General features: G+C 44.0%; 1 protein-coding gene across 2 annotated transcripts; it reads left to right on the forward strand.

The window, feature by feature from the left end:
- RPA2 (replication protein A2) lies at positions 1–23,352 on the forward strand. 2 transcript variants are annotated; one of them, NM_001131890.2, is given in 9 exon segments: positions 1–312; positions 573–679; positions 7,527–7,628; positions 7,768–7,881; positions 17,165–17,239; positions 17,758–17,874; positions 20,468–20,575; positions 20,758–20,852; positions 22,625–23,338. In NM_001131890.2, coding segments are annotated over 9 exon segments (1,032 nt in total). In that variant the 5' UTR covers positions 1–83; the 3' UTR covers positions 22,710–23,338.
- The last annotated feature ends 432 nt before the right edge of the window (positions 23,353–23,784 follow it).

The following is a 23,784-nucleotide window of genomic DNA, read 5'->3' on the forward strand; positions in this document are numbered from 1 at the left end:
AGTGCGGAGGGTTTTGCCCTTCGTAAAGATGGCCGCGGAGGCTTTTGGAGCCAACTGGGAGCGCAGTACGCGTTTTCTGGAGCATGGGCAGAGAAGACAGGAACAAGCGTAGCATTCGTGAGCACCGATTGGCTGAAGCGAGAAGCACCTGGGAGCTGACTGGCTCCGCCATTCGCGGGAAGGAGTTTGTGGCGCCCGAGAAAAGTAGCCAGAGCGGCGCAGTGGCGGCCGCCTTCTGTGGTTTTCCGCGATTCCCCCAGACCCGAACCTTCTCGGCCTCTTTGCGGAGAATCGTGACCAAGATGTGGAACAGTAATGATGGGGGTGCGGGGTGGAAGAGGAAGAGAATCGCAGGAGGTTTTAGCAAGAGGGCGAGCCTGGTGTCCGAGAGGCGTGTGGTAGCGGGAGAGGAAGGGCGGGAGCGGAGCTGGGGCGTTTGGGGGTCGCAGGAAGGCGGCGAGGGAGGTTAGGGAGACTGGGGCAGTGTTTGGAGGGGCGAAGCCTCGGGGAGCCTGCGGGTTTCTCGGAGGCGTGGGACGTGGCACAGGCACTAATCCTGTTGTTCAAAACAGGTGGATTCGAAAGCTATGGCAGCTCCTCATACGGGGGAGCCGGCGGCTACACGCAGTCCCCGGGGGGCTTTGGATCGCCCGCACCTTCTCAGGCCGAAAAGAAATCAGTAGGTTGAAAGGAGTATTTAGTTTTGTTTTATCCTGTCCTGAAGTCCCTGAGTCATTTATGACAGAAACTTTATGCTTTGAAGGAAGATTTCGACATGAACTGATGCGATAATGATCTATTATTATCCGCATCTCTTATAATTAAGTGCTGTAAGTTTCAGAAATGAAATCTTGCCAAATTTTGCACCTCCTGTTTCCCTGGCTTTTCCCCTTGTTGGCCTTATTTTGAAATTGATCAGCCTAGCTAATGAATCAGTCATGTGTGAACGCTCTCAACTTGTTTTTTTTATTATTTATTTTTATTTTTTAAAATAGAGATGGGGTCTCACTATGTTGCCCAGGCTGGTCTCAAACTCCTGAGCTCAAGCGATCCTCCCACCTCGGCCTCTCCAAGTGCTGGGGTAACAGGTATGAGCCACTGCTCCTGGCCTGAACTTGTATTAATAGTCTCTTTTACATTCTTTTTTTTTTTTTGAGATGGAATCTCGCTCTGTTGCCCAGGCTGGAGTGCAATGGCGCGATCTCGCCTCCCCGCAACCTCCGTCTCCCGGGTTCAAGCGATTCTCCTGCTTCAGCGTCCCGAGTAGCTGGGATTACAGGCATGCGCCACCACGCCCGGCTAATTTTGTGTTTTTAGTAGAGACGGGGTTTCTCCATGTTGGTCAGGCTGGTCTCCAACTCCCGACCTCAGGTGATCCACCCGCCTCAGCCTCCCAAATTGTTGGGATTACAGGCGTGAGCCACGGAGCCCGGCTCAAAGTCGTTTTTAAATTAAATGGGATGAGGCGACATCAGGAGTGTGGTTTTTGGGCCCGTTTTTAAATTAAATGGGATGAGGCGACATCAGGAGTGTGGTTTTTGGGCCGGCCGCGGTGACTCACGCCCGTAATCCCAGCACTTTGGGAGGCTGAGGCGGGTGGATCACCTGAGATCAGGAGTTCCTGACCAGCCTCGCCAACATGGTGAAACCTCGTCTCTACTAAAAATACAAAAATTAGCCAGGCGTGGTGGCGGGCGCCTGTAATCCCAGCTACTAGGGAGGCTGAGGCAGGGGAATCGCTTGAACTTGGGAGACAGATTGCAGTGAGCCAAGATGGTGCCACCGCACTCCAGCCTGGGCGATAGAGCAAGAGTAGACTCTGTCTCAAAAAAAGAAATGTGGTCTTTGAAGTCATAGATGTGTGTTCTGCCATTGCCGTGCTGTTTTGCTTGTAGGGTGTCACTGGACACATTTCTTAACTGGCTTGGGAGTCAGTTTTGCCCCTGTGAAGAGGGGCTAACATACCTTAAAATGTCATTGTGAGACTTAATATTATATACAAAGAATACAGGCTATGGAGCCAGAACGTGGGGGCTCCAGAATCCATTTTGCCTTTTAACTGGTATTGTGACTTCAGGAAAGCATCTTGAAGGCTGTGGCCCTTGGTTTTTCTCATCTGATGATACTGGTAGTACTTATGTCACAGGGTGATATTGAGAATTGATGAGTAAGGCAATGTGTAGGAAAACAATCTATAGAAAGCTGTCTAAATGTTGATTAGTCACTCTGAAATGAGTTTGCCTTTTTTTTTTTTGAGACAGGGTCTCTGCCAGGCTGGAGAGCAGTGGCATGTGATCACAGCTCACTGCAGCTTGGACCTCCATGCCTCAAGTGATCATCCCACCTCAGCCTCTCTAGCAGCTTGTTGGTACTACCTATGTGCACTGCGGTGTCAGGCTAATTTTTGTGTTTTTTTTTTTTAGAGGCAGGGTTTGGCCATGTTGGCCAGGCTGGTCTCAGACTCCTAGCCTCAAGCGATCCACCCGCCTCAGCCTCCCAAAGTGCTGAGATTACAGGTGTGAGCCACCACTCCCAGCTGAGTTTGCATTTAACAACTGCAATTTCATTCTATAAATGTGAGGTTAATTTGACTTCTCTTTAGGAGTCACTGAGATGTGTTAAGATTCAGTGTAAGCAAGTTAAAAAACTCATTGATATTCTGGTATATTTGGACATTGCTTTATAACTTTCTTTCTTTCTTTTTTTTTTTTTGAGACGGAGTCTCACTCTGTCGCCCAGGCTGGAGTGTAGTGACGCAATCTTGGCTCACTGCAACCTCCACCTCCCGGCTTCATGCCATTCTCCTGCCTCAGCCTCCCGAGGAGCTGGGACTACAGGCGCCCGCCACCACGCCCGGCTAATTTTTTGTATTTTTTTAGTAGAGACGGGGTTGTACCATGTTGGCCAGGATGGTCTTGATCTCCTGACCTCATGATCCGCCTGCCTCGGCCTCCCAAAGTGCTGGGATTACAGGTGTGAGCCACCGTGCCCGGCCGCTTTATAACTTTCATATAAATTATTTTATATAATTCTGTAAGGAATTTATTGTTTATTCCAGCATACAACAGAGACTTAGGTATATAAAGGGACTGCCTAAGCTTACATAGCTAGTAAGGAACTAGAATCAGACAGTACGCACATTATGTTGAACAAATCCAACATCTGATGAGCAGCAACTTCTCCCTGTTGTAGTTTTCTCTTTCCTGGAAGATCTCAAGGGACTTTAATTCTCTATTTTGATTTTCTTGAGGTCGTGAAGGAGAAAACAAGGTAGATGATTGGTTCTCATCTTTTCTTCTCAAGCTTAACTATTTTTCTCCATTCTGGTTGTTATAATTTTTATCTCAGAATTCCTAAAAGCTGGATATTAAGATAGCTTTTCAGAGAATAATGCTTGTAAGTTGGAGACTCAATCCCAGTCTCTGGATTTTTTTTTCTTTTTGTGGAGACAGGGTGTCACTATGTTGCCCAGGCTGGTCTCAAACTCTTGGGCTAAAGCAGTCTTCCCACCCTTGCCTCCTGTGGTGCTGGTATTACAGGCATGAGCCACCACACCTGGACAGTCTTTGTTTTTATTTTATTTTTTTTTTTTGAGACAGTCTTTCTCTGTTGCCCAGGCTGGAGTGCAGTGCAACAATCTCAGCTCACTGCAACCTCCACCTCCTGGGTTCAAGCGATTCTCCTGTCTCAGCCTCCCGAGTAGCTGGGACTACAGGCGCATGCCACCATTCCTGGCCAATTTTTGTATTTTCAGTGGAGACGGGGTTTTGCCACGTTGGTCAGGCTGGTCTCAAACTCCTGACGTCAGACGATCCGCTCTTCTTGGCTTCCCAAAGTGTTGGGATTACAGACGTGAGCCACTGCGCCTGGCCTTGTTTTGTTTTTAAATCTAGTATTTTCCACAGTTAAAAGTTAGGTAAACGCCCTATTCTTTTTTTCCTTTAAAATTGAGACAGTCTCACTTTCACCCCTACTGGAGTGCAGTGGTGCAGTCATAGCTTACCGCAGACTCTTAACTCCAGCGGTCAAGGGATCCTCCCACCTCAGCCTCCCAAGTAGCTAGGATTACAGGTGTGCAGCACCATCCCTGGGTGATAAAAAACTCTATCCAAAATGTTTCCTGTTGATTATATATTTGTTCAATATGATTGAACCATGTGAAGTTTCAAATAGTGACCCAATTTTAATCTGTAATAATGGTACTTTCCTGAAGTACTGTCAGAGTAGTCTGTAGTTCATAGCTATGAAAATTTTTTTAGTTTGAAAATGTTTTTGTTTGTTTTTTTTTTCCAAAATTAAGCGTATTTTTATTGACACTTTGTGAACCTCTCTGGAGCAGACTAGGAATTCCTTGTGATCAACTCCTACATAAAATATGTGCTCAATAAAAAATAAATACTTGAGATGAATTTGAAGGCATTGTTAACATCTCAACTGTTACCTATATGTAACATTTTTACCTGAGAGGTAATAATATTTGTCAAACATCTACTACATGGAGAGATTGGTATTCGCACTTCATATATGTTATGTGTCTCATTTACAACTTAAGAGGTATATGTCCCCAGTTTTCAGAAAAAGTGGTCGAGTGTGTCCAGGACTTGGGAGCTGGGATTTGAGCATGGGTCTATAGGACTCTCTGGCTCCAAACCTCATGTTCTTGCCACTTGACCTTACTGGTTCTTAAGTTTTCTTATGCTGAAGATACAATGAAAATCTCAGCTGTGATAGGTAAAAACAGAAATATAGTAGTTTGTGAGAGGTAAATCCTGGGACCCCTGCAAATTTTAAGGCTATAAATATTAACATAGCATGTAACTTTACCTATAAAATACCATAAAGTAAAATTGAAAAACAGCTGATCCTGTCAACATTGTTATTAAAAGCTATTGCAGATGTAAAGAATGAGGGACAATAGCTAATATAATAATAGCTAACATTTGTTATTGAGTGCTATGTGCTGGGTAGTATTCTGAGTCCTTTACCGTGTAGTTAATTTTTATAATATGATTTCTAGTTTTGCAGATGAGGAAACCAAGGTACAAATGAGTTAATACATGTGACCAAGAGCAACCGCTCTTTTTTTTTTTTCTCTTTTTGAGGAGAGTCTCTGTTGCCCAGGCTGGAGTACAGTGGCATGATCTCGGCTCACTGCAACCTCCGCCTCCCGAGTTCAAGTGATTCTCCTGCCTCAGCCTCCCCAGTAGCTGGGATTACAGGCATGCGCCACCACACCCGGCTAATTTTTTTTTTTTTAATTTTTAGTAGAGATGGGGTTTCACCATGTTGGCCAGGCTTGATCTCAAACTCCTGACCTCAAATGATCTGCCCGCCTCGGCCTTGGGATTACAGGCGTTAGCCATCACGCCTGGCCGAGCAACTGCTCTTGAGAATAGAGCCACAGTCTTAACCCTCAAGCTTGGCTGCTGCCTTTTGTAGTATATGTGCCAGCGGTTGACTGAGCTTACTTTATCCTGTTGTGGCAATACTCACCATTCAAAATCATGCTTCAGCAAAGTGAAATATTGGCAGTGTCGTGGATGTTCAGGTCAGAGTTGCAACTGCTAAATCCATGAAGGCCAAGAGTCTCCTGTGTTCTAAGTCTTCCATGTAGTACAGGTATTGGTCCACTTCCTCTTGGCTTCTGACAGGAAGAGCTCTCATCGTTTTTGTGCCTTGTACATATTCCCTCTAGGAGACTGGGAGTACATACTTGCCCTCAGCCTGTTACCTGCTACATTTCCACTGTTGAAATTCTCCTGCTTCAGAGTTCAGCCTAAAGCCTCCCTCTTTTGCCAGTAAGCTTTTCTGAGGTCCCACATGGCATGTTTCATTTTACAATGTATCAAGATCAGGTTTATTGTTTACCTTTGTACCTCCCCTAGATTAGGACTATGTTGAGGGTAAATCCTGTCCCATTGTATTCATCTTTATGTTACCCAGACTACCTCTTGCCACTGGTAGGCAAAAATAAGTTTACACTGTTGTCTGGCTGGTTTAAGATATGATTTGGGCCTGGTGCGGTGGCTCACGCTTGTAATCCCAACACTTTGAGAGGCCGAGGTGGGCAGACTGCCTGAGGTCAGGAGTTCAAGACCAGCCTGGCTAACATGACAAAACCCCATCTCTAGAAAAAATACAAAAATTAGCTGGGCGTGGTGGCGTGCACCTATAATCCCAGCTACTCAGGGGGCTGAGACAGGAGAATTGCTTGAACCCAGGAGATGGAGGTTGTAGTGAGCCGAGATCAGGCCACCACACTCCAGCCTGGGCAACAGAGTGAGACTCCATCTCAAAAAAAAGGATATGATTTGAGTGTACTCACTAGATACTGTTCTGCCTACCCTATCCTGCCTGTTCCCCCTAAGACATCCAACATGAGTCTAGCACAGTGGCTTATGCGTGTAATCCTAACACTGGGAGGCTAAGATGGGAGGATCACTTGAGACCAAGAGTTTAAGACCAGCCTGGGCAACATAGCAAAACCCCGTTTCTACAGAAAAAAAATGTTTTTTTAATTGACTGGGTGTGTTGCGCCTGTAGTCCCAGCTACTCAGGAGACTGTAGCAGGAAGATTGCTTGAGCCCATGAATTTGAGGCTGCGGTGGGCTATAATGCCACTGCACTCCAGCCTGAGTGACAGAACAAGACCCCATCTCAAAACAAAATTTGGCCGAGGGCGGTGGCTCACACCTGTAATCCCAGCGCTTTGGGAGGCTGAGGTGGGCAGATCACCTGAGGTCAAGAGTTCCAGACCAGCCTGGCGAACATGGTGAAACCCCATCTCTACTAAAAATGCAAAATGCTGGCACATATAGTCCCAGCTACTCAGGAGGCTGAGCCAGGAGAATCACTTGAGCCTGGGAGATGGAGGTTGCAGTGAGCTGAGATCACGCCATTGCATGCCAGCCTGGGCAACAGGAGTGAAACTCTGTCTCAAAAAAAGAAAAAAAAATTTAAAAAGATGTCCAACATGGCCAAGCTCTTACTCCATTTCCCCAGGAGCTCCATTTGATTGTCAAAAAATCTGTCCTACAAGAAGCTATTCTTCTACCTTTTACAGTTCATCACAAGACCTACAAGCAATTCCAAAGTCCTGTCTCCATTAGTCGTTTCTCAAACCTTTTCCCAATACCATCTCATTTTGTCAGTGACCTGAACAGCAGCACCAGCCTGTCTGCACCCTAAAGCTGGGGTTTCCTCTTGAAGGTCTGTTCTGGCAGCAGCAGGTCATTCTTCCTTATCCTGTCCCCCACTCTGACCTACTCATTTTGGTGAATTCTCAGGGCAACACATGTATCTATTCAGCAGGAGCTCTGGAGTTAGACAAACCTGGGTTTGGATTCTAAAAGTGTGGTATTGGTTTGCTATATGACCTTGGTTTCCATCTCTCTGAAACAAGGATAATGAGATTTGTTTTGAAATTCAATATTCTAATATATTTAAAGTACTTGGCATGTGGCAGGTGTTGAATGAGTGATAGTTATTACTTTCTTAATTGAATTTTGCATGTTTTTTCTTTTCAGAGAGCCCGAGCCCAGCACATTGTGCCCTGTACTATATCTCAGCTGCTTTCTGCCACTTTGGTTGATGAAGTGTTCAGAATTGGGAATGTTGAGATTTCACAGGTATGTCAAATAATTTGTGAAAGAATCACTTACTCATAATAAAGAATGAAATAAGACTTCATTAAAAAATACAAAAATGTAGCCTTGGTTTCAGGGGAAACTGGACCTTTTTTTTTTCTCTTTGTTTCTTCTAACCTAGGTCACTATTGTGGGGATCATCAGACATGCAGAGAAGGCTCCAACCAACATTGTTTACAAAATAGATGACATGACAGCTGCACCCATGGACGTTCGCCAGTGGGTTGACACAGATGTAAGTGGCTGTTTTTGAATCATGATGGGGTTACTTTGGAATTGTGGAGATGTTGAACTTTTTTAGTCTTTTTAAAGTTTTTTCTTATAAAAATAATACAAAAAGACATCAAAGACAGATACTCTAAAGTGAAAGGTTAGCAGATTTGATTATATACCTTCCCAATATACCAAAAACAGAATTAAAAGTCAAATGACAGGAGACAGTAGAATGTTAAGTTCCATTAGAACAAAGTTTTTTTTGAGACAGAGTCTTACTCTGTTGCCCAGGCAGTGCAGTGGTGGAATCTCGGCTCACTACAACATCCGCATCCCAGGCTCAAGTGATCCTGTGCCTCAGCCTCCCAAGTAGCTGGGATTACAGGCACCTGCCACCACGCCCAGCTAATTTTTGTATTTTTAGTAGAGACGGGGTTTCACCATCTTGGTCAGGCTGGTCTTGAACTCCTGACCTTGTGATCCACCTGCCTCGGCCTCACAAAGTGCTGGGATTATTACAGGCTTGAGCCACCACACCCTGCCCCTGCTTTTTTTGTTTGTTTGTTTGTTTTGAGACAGAATCTTGTGCTGTCGCCTGGGCTGGAGTGCAGTGGCGCAATCTCAGCTCATTGCAACCTCTGGGCCCCAGGTTCAAGCAGTTCTCCTGCCTCAGCCTCCCAAGTAGCTGGGATTACAGGCACCCGCCACCACACCTGACTAATTTTTTGTATTTTTAGTAGAGATGGGGTTTCGCCATGTTCGCCAGGCTAGTCTCAAACTCCTGACCTCAGGTGATCCACCCTCCTCAGCCTCTCAAAGTGATCGGATTACAGGTGTGAGCCCTCACGCCCGGCCTAGAACAAAGATTTTTATCTTGGTCACCACTGTAGCCTTAGCACCTAGAGCAGTGCTAGTCACATAGTGGTCCTGGGATAAATATTGTTTAAATGAATGTGGAGAATATTTGCAACATATTACAAACATTTAAATTTTTAATTAATATAAAGCTCCTTTTTGGCTTGGCAGGGTGGCTCACACCTGTAATCCCAGCACTTTGGGAGGCCAAGGCGGGCGGATCACTAGAAGTCAGGAGTTCGAGACCATCCTGGCTAACACGGTCATCATAAAAATGGTGACCTAACGCCGGGCGCGGTGGCTCACGCCTGTAATCCCAGCACTTTGGGAGGCCGAGGTGGGCGGATCACGAGGTCAGGAGATCAAGACCATCCTGGCTAACACAGTAAAACCGCGTCTCTACTAAAAATACAAAAAATTAGCCGGATATGGTGGCAGGTGCCTGTAGTCCCAGCTACTCGGGAGGCTGAGGCAGGAGAATGGCTTGAAGCCGGGAGGCGGAGCTTGCAGTGAGCCAAGATGACGCTCAAAAACAAACAAACAAACAATGGTGACCTAGCAGAACTCCACAGCTCAGGAGTTTACCTCAAGGAAAGAATTAAAGACATGTACAAAGATTTAGGCCAGTGAAGTGGCTCACGCCTGTAATCCCAGCACTTTAGGAAGCCAAGGCAGGCAGATCACCTGAGGTCAGGAGTTCGAATCCAGCCTGGCCAACATGGTGAAACTCTGTCTCCTAAAAATACAAAAATTAGCCGGATGTGGTTGTGCGCACCTATAATCCCAGCTACTCAGGAGGCTGAGGCAGGAGAATTGCTTGAACCTGGGAGGCAGAGGTTGCAGTGAGACGAGATTGTGCCACTGCACTCCAGCCTGGGCGACAGAGCAAGACTCTTCTCAAAATAAATAAATAAAAATAAAGCAATCTCAAAATACTAGCAATAAAGGATTATTAAGTAAACCATGACACATTTATAACATACTACAAATGATACAGAAAAGCGTGTATTGTCACAAAGAAGTGTTTGCCATAAATTGTTGAGAAAAGCATATTACAATGTGGTATGCAGGATTTGACCCAATTTTTACAAAGCAGCATATATATAAGTATCTTTATAAACATGGATAAAATAGACTGAAATACAGTATATACTTTTTATCCTTTTATTTTTCAATTGTGCAGAAGGCCTCTTGGTGTTTTGTATTTTGTTTTTGAAATACATTCATTACAGAAAATTTGGATAATAAAGACTGTTTTAGGCTGGGCATGGTGACTCACGCCCGTAATCCCAGCACTTTGGGAGGCCAATGCGGGCGGGTCACCTGAAGTCAGAAGTTTGAAACCAGCCTGGCCAACGTGGTGAAACTCCATCTCTACTAATGATACAAAAATGAGCCGGGTGCCTGTAATCCCAGCTACCCAGAAGCTGAGACAGAAAAATTGCTTGAACCTGGGAGGCAGAGGTTGCAGTGAGCCAAGATTGCTCTGGGCAACAGAGAGAGACTGACTCAAAAAAAAAAAAAAAAAAGACGGTTTTCCTTCAAAAACCACAAGTTATCTATAGAGAAATAACTTGGTAGTTATGTAATTTTTAAATTTTTTCCTTCTCAGAAAAATAAAGGATAATTCATTCAGCAGTTATTGTTGGAGTACCAATTCTGAACTAGACTGTGCTTGGTTCCAGGTATAAAAAGAATGAAGTAGACACAGTCCCTGCCATCAAGCAGGGAGGTAGATACTATGGATACCTAATACTACATGTTCATACAAAATGCACTATGCTTGCTTATAAATCATTTAAAAAATCACCTGACATCTCATGTCTCTTAAAGAACTACTATTACGACACATTTTGGAAAATATCCTTTCAGACATCTGTCTCTGCGTATATGTACATACAGATGTCCACATACCTCTTTTACTGTAAAAGGGATAATATGCTATGCAACTGCACAAAATTATGTTGTAGAACTGATTTTTTTTTTTTTTTTGAGATGGAGTTGTGCTCTTGTTGCCCAGGCTGGAGTGCAATGGCACGATCTCCAGCTCACCGCAACCTCCGCCTCCCAGGTTCAAGCAATTCTCCTGCCTCAGCCTCCAGAGTAGCTGGGATTACAGGCATGTGCCACCACACCTGGTTAATTTTGTATTTTTAGTAGAGACAGGGTCTCTCCATGTTGGTCAGGGTGGTCTCGAACTCCCAACCTCAGGTGATCCACCCGCCTCGGCCTCCCAAAGTGCTGGGATTATAGGCATGAGCCATTGGCCTTTTTTTTTTTTTTTTTTTTTTAATAGAGACAGGGTCTTGGCTTGCTGCCTAGGCTGACCTCAAACCTGGGCTCAAGTGATCCTTTGGCCTTAACCTCCCAAGTAGCTGGAACTATAGGCTGATGCCACCATGCGTGGTGAGGAGCTGATTTTTTTTTTTTTTTTTTTTTGAGACTGAGTTTCACTCGTGTCATCCGGGCTGGAGTGCATTGGTGCAATCTTGGCTCACTGCAACCTCTGCTTCTCGGGTTCAAGTGATTCTCCTGCCTCAGCCTCTCGAGTAGCTGGGACTATAGACGTGTACCACCACACCCGACTGATTTTTGTATTTTTAGTAGAGACGGGGTTTGAACATGTTGGCCAGGCTGGTCTCGAACTTTTGACCTCAGGTGATCCTGCCTCAGCCTCCCAAAGTGCTGGGATTACAGGCTTGAGCCACCATGGCCCAGCCAAGAACTGATTGTTTAATGTTATCTGTAAAGATTTACATCTATCATTTTAAATGACCACTGATTCCATTATAAGAATACATCATCCCTTACTTAACAGTGGACCCAGTCAGGGAACAACATTTAACTTCTTTTCAGTCGTTTGCTATTATACACAATGCTCCAGTGAGTATCTTTGCATACATTTCTTCACGATTATAAAATAATCGTAAGGCCAGGCGTCGTGGCTCACGCCTGTAATTCCAGCACTTTGGGAGGCCAAGGCAGGCGGATCACCTAATGTCAGGAGTTCAAGACCAGCGCGGCCAACATGGTGAAACCCCATCTCTACTAAAAATACAAAATTAGCCGGGCGTGGTGGCGCGCACCTATTAATACCAGCTATTCGGGAGGCTGAGTCAGGAGAATCAGTTGAACCTGGGAGGCAGAGACTGCAGTGAGCCAAGATCGCGTGCCATTGCGTTCAGCCTGGGCAACGAGCAAAACTCCATCTCAAAAAAATAAAATAATCATAAGATGTATTCCTAAAAGTAGGTTTTCTGGGGGGAAATACACACTTGACATTTTTTTAACATCTTAGTTTTTGCATTTTTGTACTGTCTTCTCTAAAGGTACCAGTTTACACTTCAGTCATGCATGAGAGTGCCCAGTTAGCTTCCATACCCTTAACATTTTTTTTTTTTTTTTTAAATAGGATCTCACTCTGTTGCCCAGGCTGGTCTTAAACTCCTGGGTTCAAGCAGTCCTCCCACCTCAGCCTCCCAAAGTGCTGGGATTACAGGTGTGAGCCTCTGTGCCCATCCTCCATACCCTTTATAACGATGGGTTTTTGTCTTAAATTTTTGCCAGTATGATAGTTATTTTAAAAAATAGTCTTTTTGACTAGGTGCGGTGGCTCATACCTGTAATCCCAGGACTTTGGGGAGGCCAAGATGAGTGAATCACCTGAGGTCAGGAGTTTGAGACCAGCCTGGCCAACATGGTATAACCCCGTCTCTACTAAAAATAAAAAAATTAGTCTGGCATGGTGGTGCACGCCTGTAGTCCCAGCTACTCGGGAGGCGGAGGCACAAGACTCGCTTGAACCCAGGAGGCAGAGGTTACAGTAAGCAGAGATCTTCACACCAGTGCACTCTAGCCTGGGCAACAGAGCAAGACTCTCAAAAAAAAAAAAAAAAAGAATACGTAAAAATAATAAAAAATAAAAATACAAAAATTAGCCGGGCATGGTAGCACATGCCTGTAGTCCCAGCTATTCGGGAGGCTGAGGCAGGAGAATTGCTTGAGCCTGGGAGACAGAGGTTGCAGTGAGTCAAGATTGCGTCACTGCCCTCTAGCCTGGGCACCAGAGCAATATTCCATCTCAGAAAAAAATAGTCTTGTCAGTGAAAATTTTGTCATTTTTTATGTGTATTTCTTTGGGTTTAGCCAGATTTTTTTTTTTTTTTTTTTTTTACTATGTTTAATGTCAATTTGTGGGGTTTTTATAAATTTTCTCTTTGATTCCCCTTCCCCTAAGAGTGTTTTTGTTTGCAAGAACTTGAAAATGATTATAGTGACCTCTTATAATGCGGCCAGGCACAGTGGCTCACACCTGTAACTTTAGCACTTCAGGAGGCTTAGGCAGGAAGATCACTTGAGGCCAGGATTTCAAGACCAGCCTGGGCAGCATGGGAAGACCGTATCTCAAAAAGAAATAATTTTGAAAAATAAATTGTGCAGTTTTTTCTAGTTTACCTTTCAGAAGCTTCTACTAGTCCCAAAGTTTGTTTTTTTTGTTTGTTTGTTTTAGTTAAAAAATACTTTATGGTGGCCGGGCGCAGTGGCTTACGTCTATAATCCTAGCACTTTGGGAGGCTGAGGCAGGAGGATCACCTGAGGTCAGGAGTTCAAGACCAGCCTGGCCAATGTGGTGAAGCCCTGTCTCTACTAAAAATACAAAAATTAGCCGGGTGTGGTTGTGGGCACCTGTAATGCCAGCTACTTGGGAGGCTGAGGCAGGAGAATCGCTTGAACCCGGGAGGTGGAGGTTGCAGTGAGCTGAGATCGCGCCATTGCACTCCAGCCTGGGCAACAGGAGCGAAACTGTCTCAAAAAAAAAAAAAAAAAAAAAAAAACTTTATGGCTAACAAATAGTAATAATCAGTTATCCGAACCCTCAGCAATTTCATAATGTTTTTGCTAGTGGACAGTCTTGCTTCAGTGTTGATGGCTGCTGACTGAGGAGGATGGTAGTTGGCTGAAGGTTGAACTGGCTGTGGCAATTTCTTGAAATAAGACAACAAAGTTTGCCTGAGTTCACATAAGATTTCTCTATATTATATCATGCTGTTTGATAGCATTTTACTTACAGTATAACTTCTTTCAAAATTGGATTCAATCTCAAACCCTGCTACTGCTTTCTCAACTAAACTTATGTAGTAGTCTAAATCCTTTATTGTCATTTTAACAATGTTCACAGCATCTTCACTAGGAGGAGATCCCATCTCAAGAAACCAGTTTATTTGCTTATCCATGAGAAGCAACTCCTTTGAGAGGCCCAGGCGGGCAGATAGATCATTTGAGGTCAGGAGTTTGAGACCACCCTGGCCAGCATGGTGAAACCTCGTCTCTACTAAAAATAAAAAATTTAGCTGGGCATGGTGGTACATGCCTGTAATCCGGGCTACTCAGGAGGGTGAGGCAGGAGAATCACTTGAACCTGAGGGATGGAGGTTGCAGTGAGCCAAAATTGTGCCACTGCCCTCCAGCCTGGGTAACAGAGTGAGACTCAGTCTCAAAAAAAAAAGGAAGCAACTTCTCATCCACTCAAGTTTTACCATAAAGTTACAGCAATTCAGTTATATCTTTACGCTCCATTTCTAATTCCAGTTCTCCTGCTATTTCCACCACATCTGCTATTACTTGCCCCACTGAAGGTGGAGGTAGTAGTGAGCCCAGATGGTGCCATTGCACTCCAGCCTGGGTGACAGAGCGAGACTTTATCTCAAAAAAAAAAAAAAAACTTAAGCAGCCACCCAATATATACTTCAGATTAAAAATGAGCTGTTGGCCAGGTGCGGTGGCTCATGCCTGTACTCTCAGCACTTTGGGAGACTGAGGCAGGTGGCTCACTTGAGGCCAGGAGTTTGAGACCAGCCTGGCCAATATGGTAAAACCTCGTCTCTACTAAAAATGCAAAAACTAGCCAGGCACAGTGGCGCATGCCTGTAATCCCAGCTACTCAGGAGGCTGAGGCAGGAGAATCACTTGAACCCGGGAGGCACAGGCTGCAGTGAGCCGAGATCCCACCATTGTAATCCGTCCTGGATGATAAAACGAGACCTTATCAAAAAACCAAATAAGTAAATCTCAGCTGGGTTCAGTGGCTGACGCCTGTAATCCCAACACTTTGGGAGGCCGAGGCAGGTGGATCACCTGAAGTCAGGAGTTCAAGACTAGCCTGGTCAATGTGGCAAAACCCTGTCTATTAAAAATACAAAAGCCGGGCACCGTGGCTCACGCCTGTAATCCCAGCACTTAGGGAGGCCGAGGCGGGCGTATCACAAGGTCAGGAGATCGAGACCATCCTGGCTAACAGGGTGAAACCCTGTCTCTACTAAAAATACAAAAAATTAGCCGGGCGTGGTGGCGGGCGCCTGTAGTCCCAGCTACTAGGGAGGCTGAGGCAGGAGAATGGCGTGAACCCAGAAGGCAGAGCTTGCAGTGAGCTGAGATCCCGCCACTGCACTCCAGCCTGGGCGACAGAGCGAGACTCTGTCTCAAAAAAAAGAAAAAAATTGTTCATATTATTTCTATGGTTTCTTTTATTATAATTAAACCTGTGATCTACATGGAACATATTTTGATAAAAGGAGTTGAAGTAGGGATCTTTTCTCAAGTGGATTCAAAATGTTGTATTTGGGAATACAATTGTTTTGTTTGTGTGGGTTTTTTTTTTTTTTGGCGATACAGTCCTGCTCTGTTGCCCAGCCTGGAGTGCAGTGGCACAGTCTCTCACTGCAACCTCCGCCTCCCGGGTTCAAGTGATTCTCCTGCCTCAGCCTCCCGAGTAGCTGGGACTACAGGCACCCACCACCACACCTGGCTAATTTTTGCACTTTTAGTAGAGACAGGGTTTCCCTGTTAGCCAGGCTGGTCTCGAACTCCTGACCTCGTGATCTGCCCGCCTCAGCCTCCCAAAGTGCTGGGATTACAGGCGTGAGCCACTGTGCCCACACTTTTTTTTGTATTATTAATAGAGGCAGGGTTTCACCATGTTGGCCAGGCTGGTCTCGAACTCCTAACCTCAAGTGACTTGCTCACCTTGGCCTCCCAAAATGCTAGGATTACAGGCGTGAGTCACTGCACCTGGCCAGAGTTTTTATTTTTAAGCATATATTTTCTAGTTTTTTGTTTGTTTTTAGAGACAAGGTCTCACTATGTTGCCCAGGCTGGTTTCAAACTCCTGAGCTCGAAGGATCCTCCTGCCTTGTCCTCCTAAAGTGCTAGGATAACAGGTGTGAGCCCACATACCCTGATATATTTTCAATTTTTTTAAAGTAATACATTTTATGTAGTCAGAAAAGAACTTTAAAAATCAGCTAATGGGCCGGGCACGGTGGCTCACTCCTGTAATCCCAGCACTTTGGGAGGCCGAGACGGGTGGATCATGAGGTCAGGAGATCGAGACCATCCTGGCCAACATGGGGAAACCCTGTCTCTACTAAAGATACAAAAAAAATACAAAAAAATTAACCGGGTGTGGTGGCAGGCACCTATAGTCCCAGCTACCTGGGAGGCTGAGGCAGGAGAGTCACTTGAACTTGTGAGGCAGAGGTTGCAATGAGCCGAGATCGTGCCACTGCACTCCAGCTTGGGTGACAGAGCAAGACACTTCGTCTCAAAAAAAAAAAAAATCAGCTAATGTATTTTTCTTATAAATAATGTGTGCATATTCTAGGAAACTGATAAATATTAAAATCGTTTTTAATTATCCTAGTCAACCATTATAAACTGTTTAGTGTGTATTGTCCCAAATGGGAAATGAGCTTTTTTCCATGTATCATGACTTGTTTTTCCAGGCAGTAAATAGAATTCTATTTTATCATTTGCAACAGTGTGGAGTATCCTGTTATATAGAAATGTGTACTTTATATTGGATAGGTTGTTTTAAAATTTTTGATATTCTATACTATGATAAATCTAAATCTTAATGTATGTTCTTAATTACTTCCTTAAATTCCTAAAAGTAGAATTGCTTTGCCAATAAGTATATCCACCAGAAAATTGTGTGCCTGCCGGGTGGCGGGTGCCTGTAATCCCAGCTACTGGGGAAATTGAGGCAGGAGAATCACTCAAACCCTCCCTTGGGAGGCGGAGGTTGCAGCGAGCCAAGATCGTGCCACTGCACTCCAGCCTGGGTGACAGAGCGAGACTCCCTCTCAAAAAAAAAAAAAGAAAAAAGAAAGTTCTGTGCCTAAGAGCTTGAACGAGAGTGTCATAATTGTTTGCTTTTTTATGATGTGCTACAGAACTTTGGAACTGAGAATTACCTTTAGAGATATTTTTATTCTAATTCCTGATTTTACAAAATAAGTTGTAAAAGGCAGGGCAAACTACTTAATGTCATTTTAGGATCCTTTAACTCTTCTACTTCATAACTTTCTTTTTCTATACATAATATAGAAATGTTAAAGAGGCTTTCACCAGCGTCACTAAAACCTTAATGACATGTTTGTATTTTATGTTAGGACGCCAGCAGTGAAAACACTGTGGTTCCTCCAGAAACATATGTGAAAGTGGCAGGCCACCTGAGATCTTTTCAGGTAAAGTCAGAATAAAATAGCAGTTAAAGTGTTTTTGCATGAAGCAGTTTCTAGATTCATGTCATGGCTTTTGGATAGTTAAAATACTTAAGTCTCCCTGTTTAATGGGAAGTTATTTCTATTTCTTACTCTCTTCAAAAGGAAATAACTTTTCTTTTTTTTTTTTTTTTTACCTTGACATGAAATTAACAGAATGGTAAAGAAAGAACAGAATCTCCTTCTACAGTTGCGATCTGTGGCATTCATTAGTTGGAGAAAGGAGAACACTAGATTCGGAGTCAGGAGTCTAGATTTTGCTTGGTTATGCAACCTTGGGAAAATTATTAATGTCCCTTAGCTATTAGTTTTAGTTTTTTTCTCCTCATGTTTGACCATATTTGGAATACTTCTGAGAGTATATAACATTTTTCTCATATTGGTGAAATATTAATATTATAACCAAGGAAAGAGCCACAGTGTTGACCTGAAATTAATGTATGTTCATATTTTATTCACATTTTTTTCCTTCATTTTAATAGAACAAAAAGAGCCTGGTAGCCTTTAAGATCATGCCCCTGGAGGATATGAATGAGTTCACCACACATATTCTGGAAGTGATCAATGCACACATGGTACTAAGCAAAGCCAACAGCCAGGTGAGTAGCCTCACTTTCCTAGCTTTTTCTCTTCCCTGGAAGAACACAGGCTACTTTTGTGTTCCAGCTTTGATTTCCTTGATATTTTGAAGGCTGAGCCAGAGAAAGACTTCACTAAGTCCTCAGAACACTTTCTCCATTAGCTTTGTCATTGTATTTTATTCCAGATGAAACACTCATGTTTCTCTCAGAATTAGGAGTTCCTCTGACTCCACTGGCCTGGACAGCTGAGGGCTGTGACAACCCTCAGGTGTAGACATGTAATTATAGGCTCTTAGCTCTTATATAGCTCTTAGCTCCAGGATTGTCAGTGCATATTCAGAGTAGTCCCCTTCAGGACAGCATTTTGCTGTCTTCATTCCAACTTACTGGCTAAGTAGGAAAAATTACATATTATTATTTTTTCCCTGAAATTATATTTCTTGGTTCATATTGAAATTTCTCCATAGTATTTTCCATTGTGTGAATTCACTTTGGCAAGTCCATCTAGGACCACACAAAATTAGAGTTGACTCTAGTATTAGAAAGCCCTCAGGGCAAGGTGTGGTGGTTCATGGCCTGAAATCTCAGCACTTTGGGAGGCTGGTGTGGGGGCATCACTTGAGCCCAGTTCAAGACACCACCCTGGGCAACATAGGGAGACCCTGTCTCTACAGAAAAAATTAAAGAATTAGATGGGCTACTTGGGAGGCTGAGGTTGGGAGATCACTTAAGCCCAGGAGGTCAAGGCTGCATTGAGCTGTGATCGTGCCACTCACTGCAGCCTGGGCAACAGAGCAACCTTGTCTCAAAAAAAAATAAAGAAAAAGAAAAATATTTATTGCGCCTACTTTGATTTGATAGTACCAATCATTCTAGTCCCCATTCGAGTATAGCAGTGAACACTATATACTTACATTCTTGGGAGAAACAAGCAATAAACAAAAATACATGTATAATTTTAGGTAGTTATATAGGTGCTCTGAAGTAAATAAAGCAAAACAGGAGAAGAGGGTGTTGGAGGGAACAAGAATGGTACAATTTTAGATGAGGAAGAACATTCTAAACCAGAGGGACTAGGACGTGCAAGAGCCAGGAGTGTGGAGTAAGCATGATATCTCTGAAACCAGCAAGGCCAGTGTCTGGGAGTGAAGCAAATGACAGGGGAGAGGGAGAGGGTTGTAGGCAAGAAGGCAGGGCCCAGATTATGTGGGGCTTTGGAGGCCATGGTAAGGATTACCTTTACTCAGATTTTTAAAATTTTGTTTATTTGGGTTTTTTGTTTTTGTTTTTGTTTTTGTTTTGAGACAGAGTCTCGCTCTTTCGCCCAGGCTGGAGTGCAGTGGTGCGATCTTGGCTCACTGCAAGCTCTGCCTCCTGGGTTCACGCCATTCTCCTGCCTCAGCCTCCCGAGTAGCTGGGACCACAGGCGCCCACCACCACACCCAGCCAATTTTTTGTATTTTTAGTAGAGAAGGGGTTTCACCGTGTTAGCCAGGATAATCTCGATCTCCTGACCTCGTGATCTGCCCATGTCAACCTCCTTTCAAAGCGCTGGGATTACAGGCATGAGCCACCTCGCTTGGCCCTTTTTTTCGAGACAGTATCTCACTCTGTCACCCAGGCTGGAGTGCAATGGCGTGATCTCGGCTCACTGCAGCCTCCGCCTCTCAGGTTCAAGCGATTCTCCTGCCTCAGCCTCCCTAGTATCTGGGATTACAGGTGTGCACCACCACACGCAGCTAATTTTTGTATTTTTAGTACAGGCGGGGTTTTACCATGTTGGCATCCGGTTAGCAGTCCGGCTGGCAATGAGGATTTGTGGCCTAGGAGGCGGTCTCGGATGAAATCCTGGGGACACTGTCAGCTTTTTGGGAGACAGATAGAAGAGGCTAATGAGGGATACTGAGAAGTTTCAGTTTGAGAGGCAGATGGAGAACCAGAAGAATGTGGTGTCAAGAAGCCCAGGGAGGAACACATTTCAAGAGGAGTGTGGTCAGCAGTGTCTGCTTCTGAGAAGTCAAGTATTAGGAGGACTGAAAGAGACTTTTGGATAATTGGTTGAAAAGTCTTTGGTGACTTTGGTGAAAACAGTTTCAGAGGGTACTGGGGGACAACCCAAATATGGTGGGCTGAGGAGTGACTGGGAAGAAAGGAAATGAAAATAGTGATTGCAGAGCATTTTAAGAATTTGGTGGTTAAAAAAAGAAGGAAAGAGAGGACGATAGGGAGTATGTCTCCTTTTCTCTGCCTGTGGTGCTTCATGCCTGTTGACACTCAGTGAATGCTTGAGTGATTGGGCCCCACGGATATCAAAATAGCAGACTCTGGGTAATTTTCTTCTTACTGCTACTCTTCTCTGGTTCGTCTCACATCACAAACAAAAGGAGCCAAGAGTATCTTTCTCTTTTTGATGTTTATGTGCTTCGGGGAGTTACTTTATCTTCCTGTGAAATACTCATTAGATAATAGCTGTCCATTCCAGCGTAAGCAGTGTTACTGGGAAACTGTTTATAAATTGTTTTTTGTAAGCTGCTTAATGAGCTATTTGAAGTAGGAAAGACTGTTTATCTTGATGGATTTTCTAATATTGTTAACTTATTTCTTAATTCAGCCCTCAGCAGGGAGAGCACCTATCAGCAATCCAGGAATGAGTGAAGCAGGGAACTTCGGTGGGAATAGCTTCATGCCAGCAAATGGCCTCACTGTGGCCCAAAACCAGGTAAACTCCACCAGAGTGGCTTCAAAATACAAAACACAGACAGTCTTAAATTTTGTTACTTCCTTAATGAGCTACGACTGTTTAAGTACCTGGTTCATTTCTTTTCTATAAAGGGACTCAGGTTTGCCAAGGGGAGGCTGATCCAAAACAATTTCTAAAATCTTTCTGATTTGAATCTTCAGGTGTTGAATTTGATTAAGGCTTGTCCAAGACCTGAAGGGTTGAACTTTCAGGATCTTAAGAACCAGCTGAAACACATGTCTGTATCCTCAGTCAAGTAAGTATTTGATTTTCATGAGCTCAGGCTCTGGCATTGTACCTATTTCACCTCACAAGGGTTTCCTGATAGTGAGAAGTGAGTTTAAAAAGTAAAACTTGGCGGCCGGGCATGGTGGCTCACGCCTGTAATCTCAGCACTTTGGGAGGCCGAGGCAGGTGGATCACGTGAGGTCAGGAGTTCGAGACCAGCCTGGCCAACATGGTGAAAACCCCGTTTCTACTAAAAATACAAAAATTAGCCGGGCGTGGTGGCACACAACTGTAATCCCGGCCACTCCGGAGGCTAAGGCAAGAGAATCGCATGAATCCGGGAGGCGGAGGTTGCAGTGAGCCACCATCGCACCACTGCACTCCAGCCTGGGTGACAGAGCGAGATTCCATCTCAAAAAAAAGTAAAATTTCGCCAGGCACTAGCTCATGCCTGTAGTCCTAGCACTTTGGGAGGCGTGGTGGGCAGATTGCTTGAACTCAGGAGTTCAAGACCAGCCTGGGCAACATGGCGAAACTCTTGTCTCTACAAAAACAAAAACAAATTAGCCGGGCACAGTGGTGCATGTCTGTAGTCCCAGCTACCCAGGAGGCTGAGGTGGGAGGATCGCTTGAGCCCAGAAAGTCAAGGCTGCAGTGAGCCATCATTGTGCCACTGCACTCCATCCTGGATGACAGAGTGAGACTGTCACACAAAAAAAACTTAACTGCAACCCTGTTGGCAGAATGGAAATTGTTCAGCTATGGAAAAATAGGAAAAAGACTATGGGCCAAAATGGTGCTACCCATCACATCACTCATTCAGCAAATTTTTTCATTCAGCAAACACTAAGGACCATTATATGTGAGGGATATATAATAATTCTGAGCAAAAAGTTGACCTGATTTCCTTATGGGATTTAGACTGAAGGAGGGAAGTCCTTAGCTCCTGGTCCTCAGGTGTACAGTCCTGTTGCTGTTACTGTCCCCATTGTGGACATGAGTGTATTAGGCTATCTGTACCTTATTAAACAATCAGTCCTTCCAACGCCCTTATCCTGATTCCATCTTAGACAAGCAGCCTCCTGATTCCAGTGTAGTAAAGCAATCAAACAAACTGCCTTATGGTGCTTGTGATAGTTATTTGTTACTGTAAATCAATTGACCTGCCAGGCCTATATAGATAAGAAATGCTCAGGACTGATTCCATTTCCTGTCCTGTAAAATTAGGATAATAATTCCTGTCTCAGAGTTGTGTGCTGATGAGGTAGAGAACTGCTGTTACTTAAGTGCTGTGTAGATTGTGGCTATTAATATGTTACTGAAACTAACCCTGAGGACCTTGAAGGGTTTGAAGGTTTCAGAGTGTTTCCTTTGCTTCCCACAACTTTACTTCCCAGAGAGGGACCAACAGGGTTTCAGTGTGTGGCTGGAAAAGGGGGGCTTTTAAAGACAGTGGTTTCTACTATGAGATTTTGTGTGCAAGTGTGACTACAGCTTTAGATCCTTGTTTTCCTGCTTAGACTGTATTTAAGTGAGGCCCTGTTGTCTTTCCTTTGCACAATTTGGGAGAGGGATCCAAGACAGCCCTAATAGCCATTGTCTCCATGAATAAGCTCTGTTTTGCTATTTTACTGGCATTTCTCCCTGTGAGAGCTTTCTATGTGCAGAATACTTGTGAATTCTTAGCTAAGGTAGAAAGTTGGGAGATAAGTGAATTTTGCATATTTGGCCATATCCAAAAGACAGTTTCCTTCTGAATTGGCCTGAAAATGACCTTTTTTTTTTTCTTTTTCTTTCTAGGCAAGCTGTGGATTTTCTGAGCAATGAGGGGCACATCTATTCTACTGTAGATGATGACCATTTTAAATCCACAGATGCAGAATAACTGGATCTAATTGGGTACCTGAGATATTTTACAGCTGGACCTAGTTTCACAATCTGTTGTCTCCAGCTCTGCATATGTCTGGCCAGGTGGCTTCTAGGAAGTAGGTTTCATCTATCAAAGGTCTCAGACCTCTGACTTCCTTTTGAAACTTACTGCTCTTTTGTTTTACTTTGTTTTGTTTGAAGCTCAGAGGGAGATGGGCAATTGACAGGGATGCAATCCAGGGTGGGATTTCTTGAGGAAGTTACAAATAAGCTTGTTACAACATCAAGATAGATGGAATTGGAAGGATGCTACCAGGAGAGTACTTACATAGTGCTCGGGAGTTTCTCTTCTTAAAATGTTTCCTGCTGAAAGATGAGCAGGACCAGGGCCTTGTAGGCAGAGCCCTAGCTGAGAAACCTGCTGGCCTCTGCCTGTTTTCATTTCCCACTTTGGTTGTGTGGCATTACTTTCAGAATTGCACTTTCCTGCTTGTCATGACTTTTTGACACACTTGTCATGACGTGTGTTTCTGTGAACATGAAGTTCTGTGGTAGTGCCTCTAGGGGCAGAGGGAAGGAAGAAGTGTTACTGCGTTTTGTACAAAATAAATACATTCATATGTTTAATAAAACAGTTCTATTGTAGTAACTTGTAAAAATTCTCATTTTTCTTTCTGAGCAGTATAATGACTACTTTATCATCTGAGGCAGTGTAACATGGTGAAACTTGGATTTGAATTCTGGCTTTCCCACTTTTTAGTTAGAATCTTGAGCAGGCTATGTCAGCTCTGAGAACCTCCATTTCCTCATTTACAAAAAGAAAACCACGTTATTTCCCCTGGGTTTGTTGTGAAGATAGAAAAAAACAGTCTGTAAAGCGTCTAAATCTAGTATTGCCATTTAAAGGGATTATAGAATGGACTTTAATGTTGACTCTTTGGCAGTGTGTGATCATGTAACTGAATCGAATAGCTACCCATTTGGCCTCAAGATGAGACTTTCCAAAAGCCTATGGTCATTTTTTGGCCAACTTGATTGGCTGTTTCTTACAGAAAAAGAAACTAGTTCAAAGATGTCTTTGACAACTCCTG

Source organism: Pongo abelii, chromosome 1 (genome assembly GCF_028885655.2).
Source record: "Pongo abelii isolate AG06213 chromosome 1, NHGRI_mPonAbe1-v2.0_pri, whole genome shotgun sequence".
Taxonomy (NCBI): domain Eukaryota; kingdom Metazoa; phylum Chordata; class Mammalia; order Primates; family Hominidae; genus Pongo; species Pongo abelii.

Coding starts and splice junctions, on each gene's coding strand:
- RPA2 (XM_063726492.1), top strand. CDS start 7,837: ATGACAGCTGCACCCATGGACGTTCGCCAGTGGGTTGACACAGAT. Junction 20,576..20,757: donor TCACTGTGGCCCAAAACCAG/GTAAACTCCACC, acceptor TTGAATCTTCAG/GTGTTGAATTTGATTAAGGC. Junction 20,853..22,624: donor ATGTCTGTATCCTCAGTCAA/GTAAGTATTTGA, acceptor TTTTCTTTCTAG/GCAAGCTGTGGATTTTCTGA.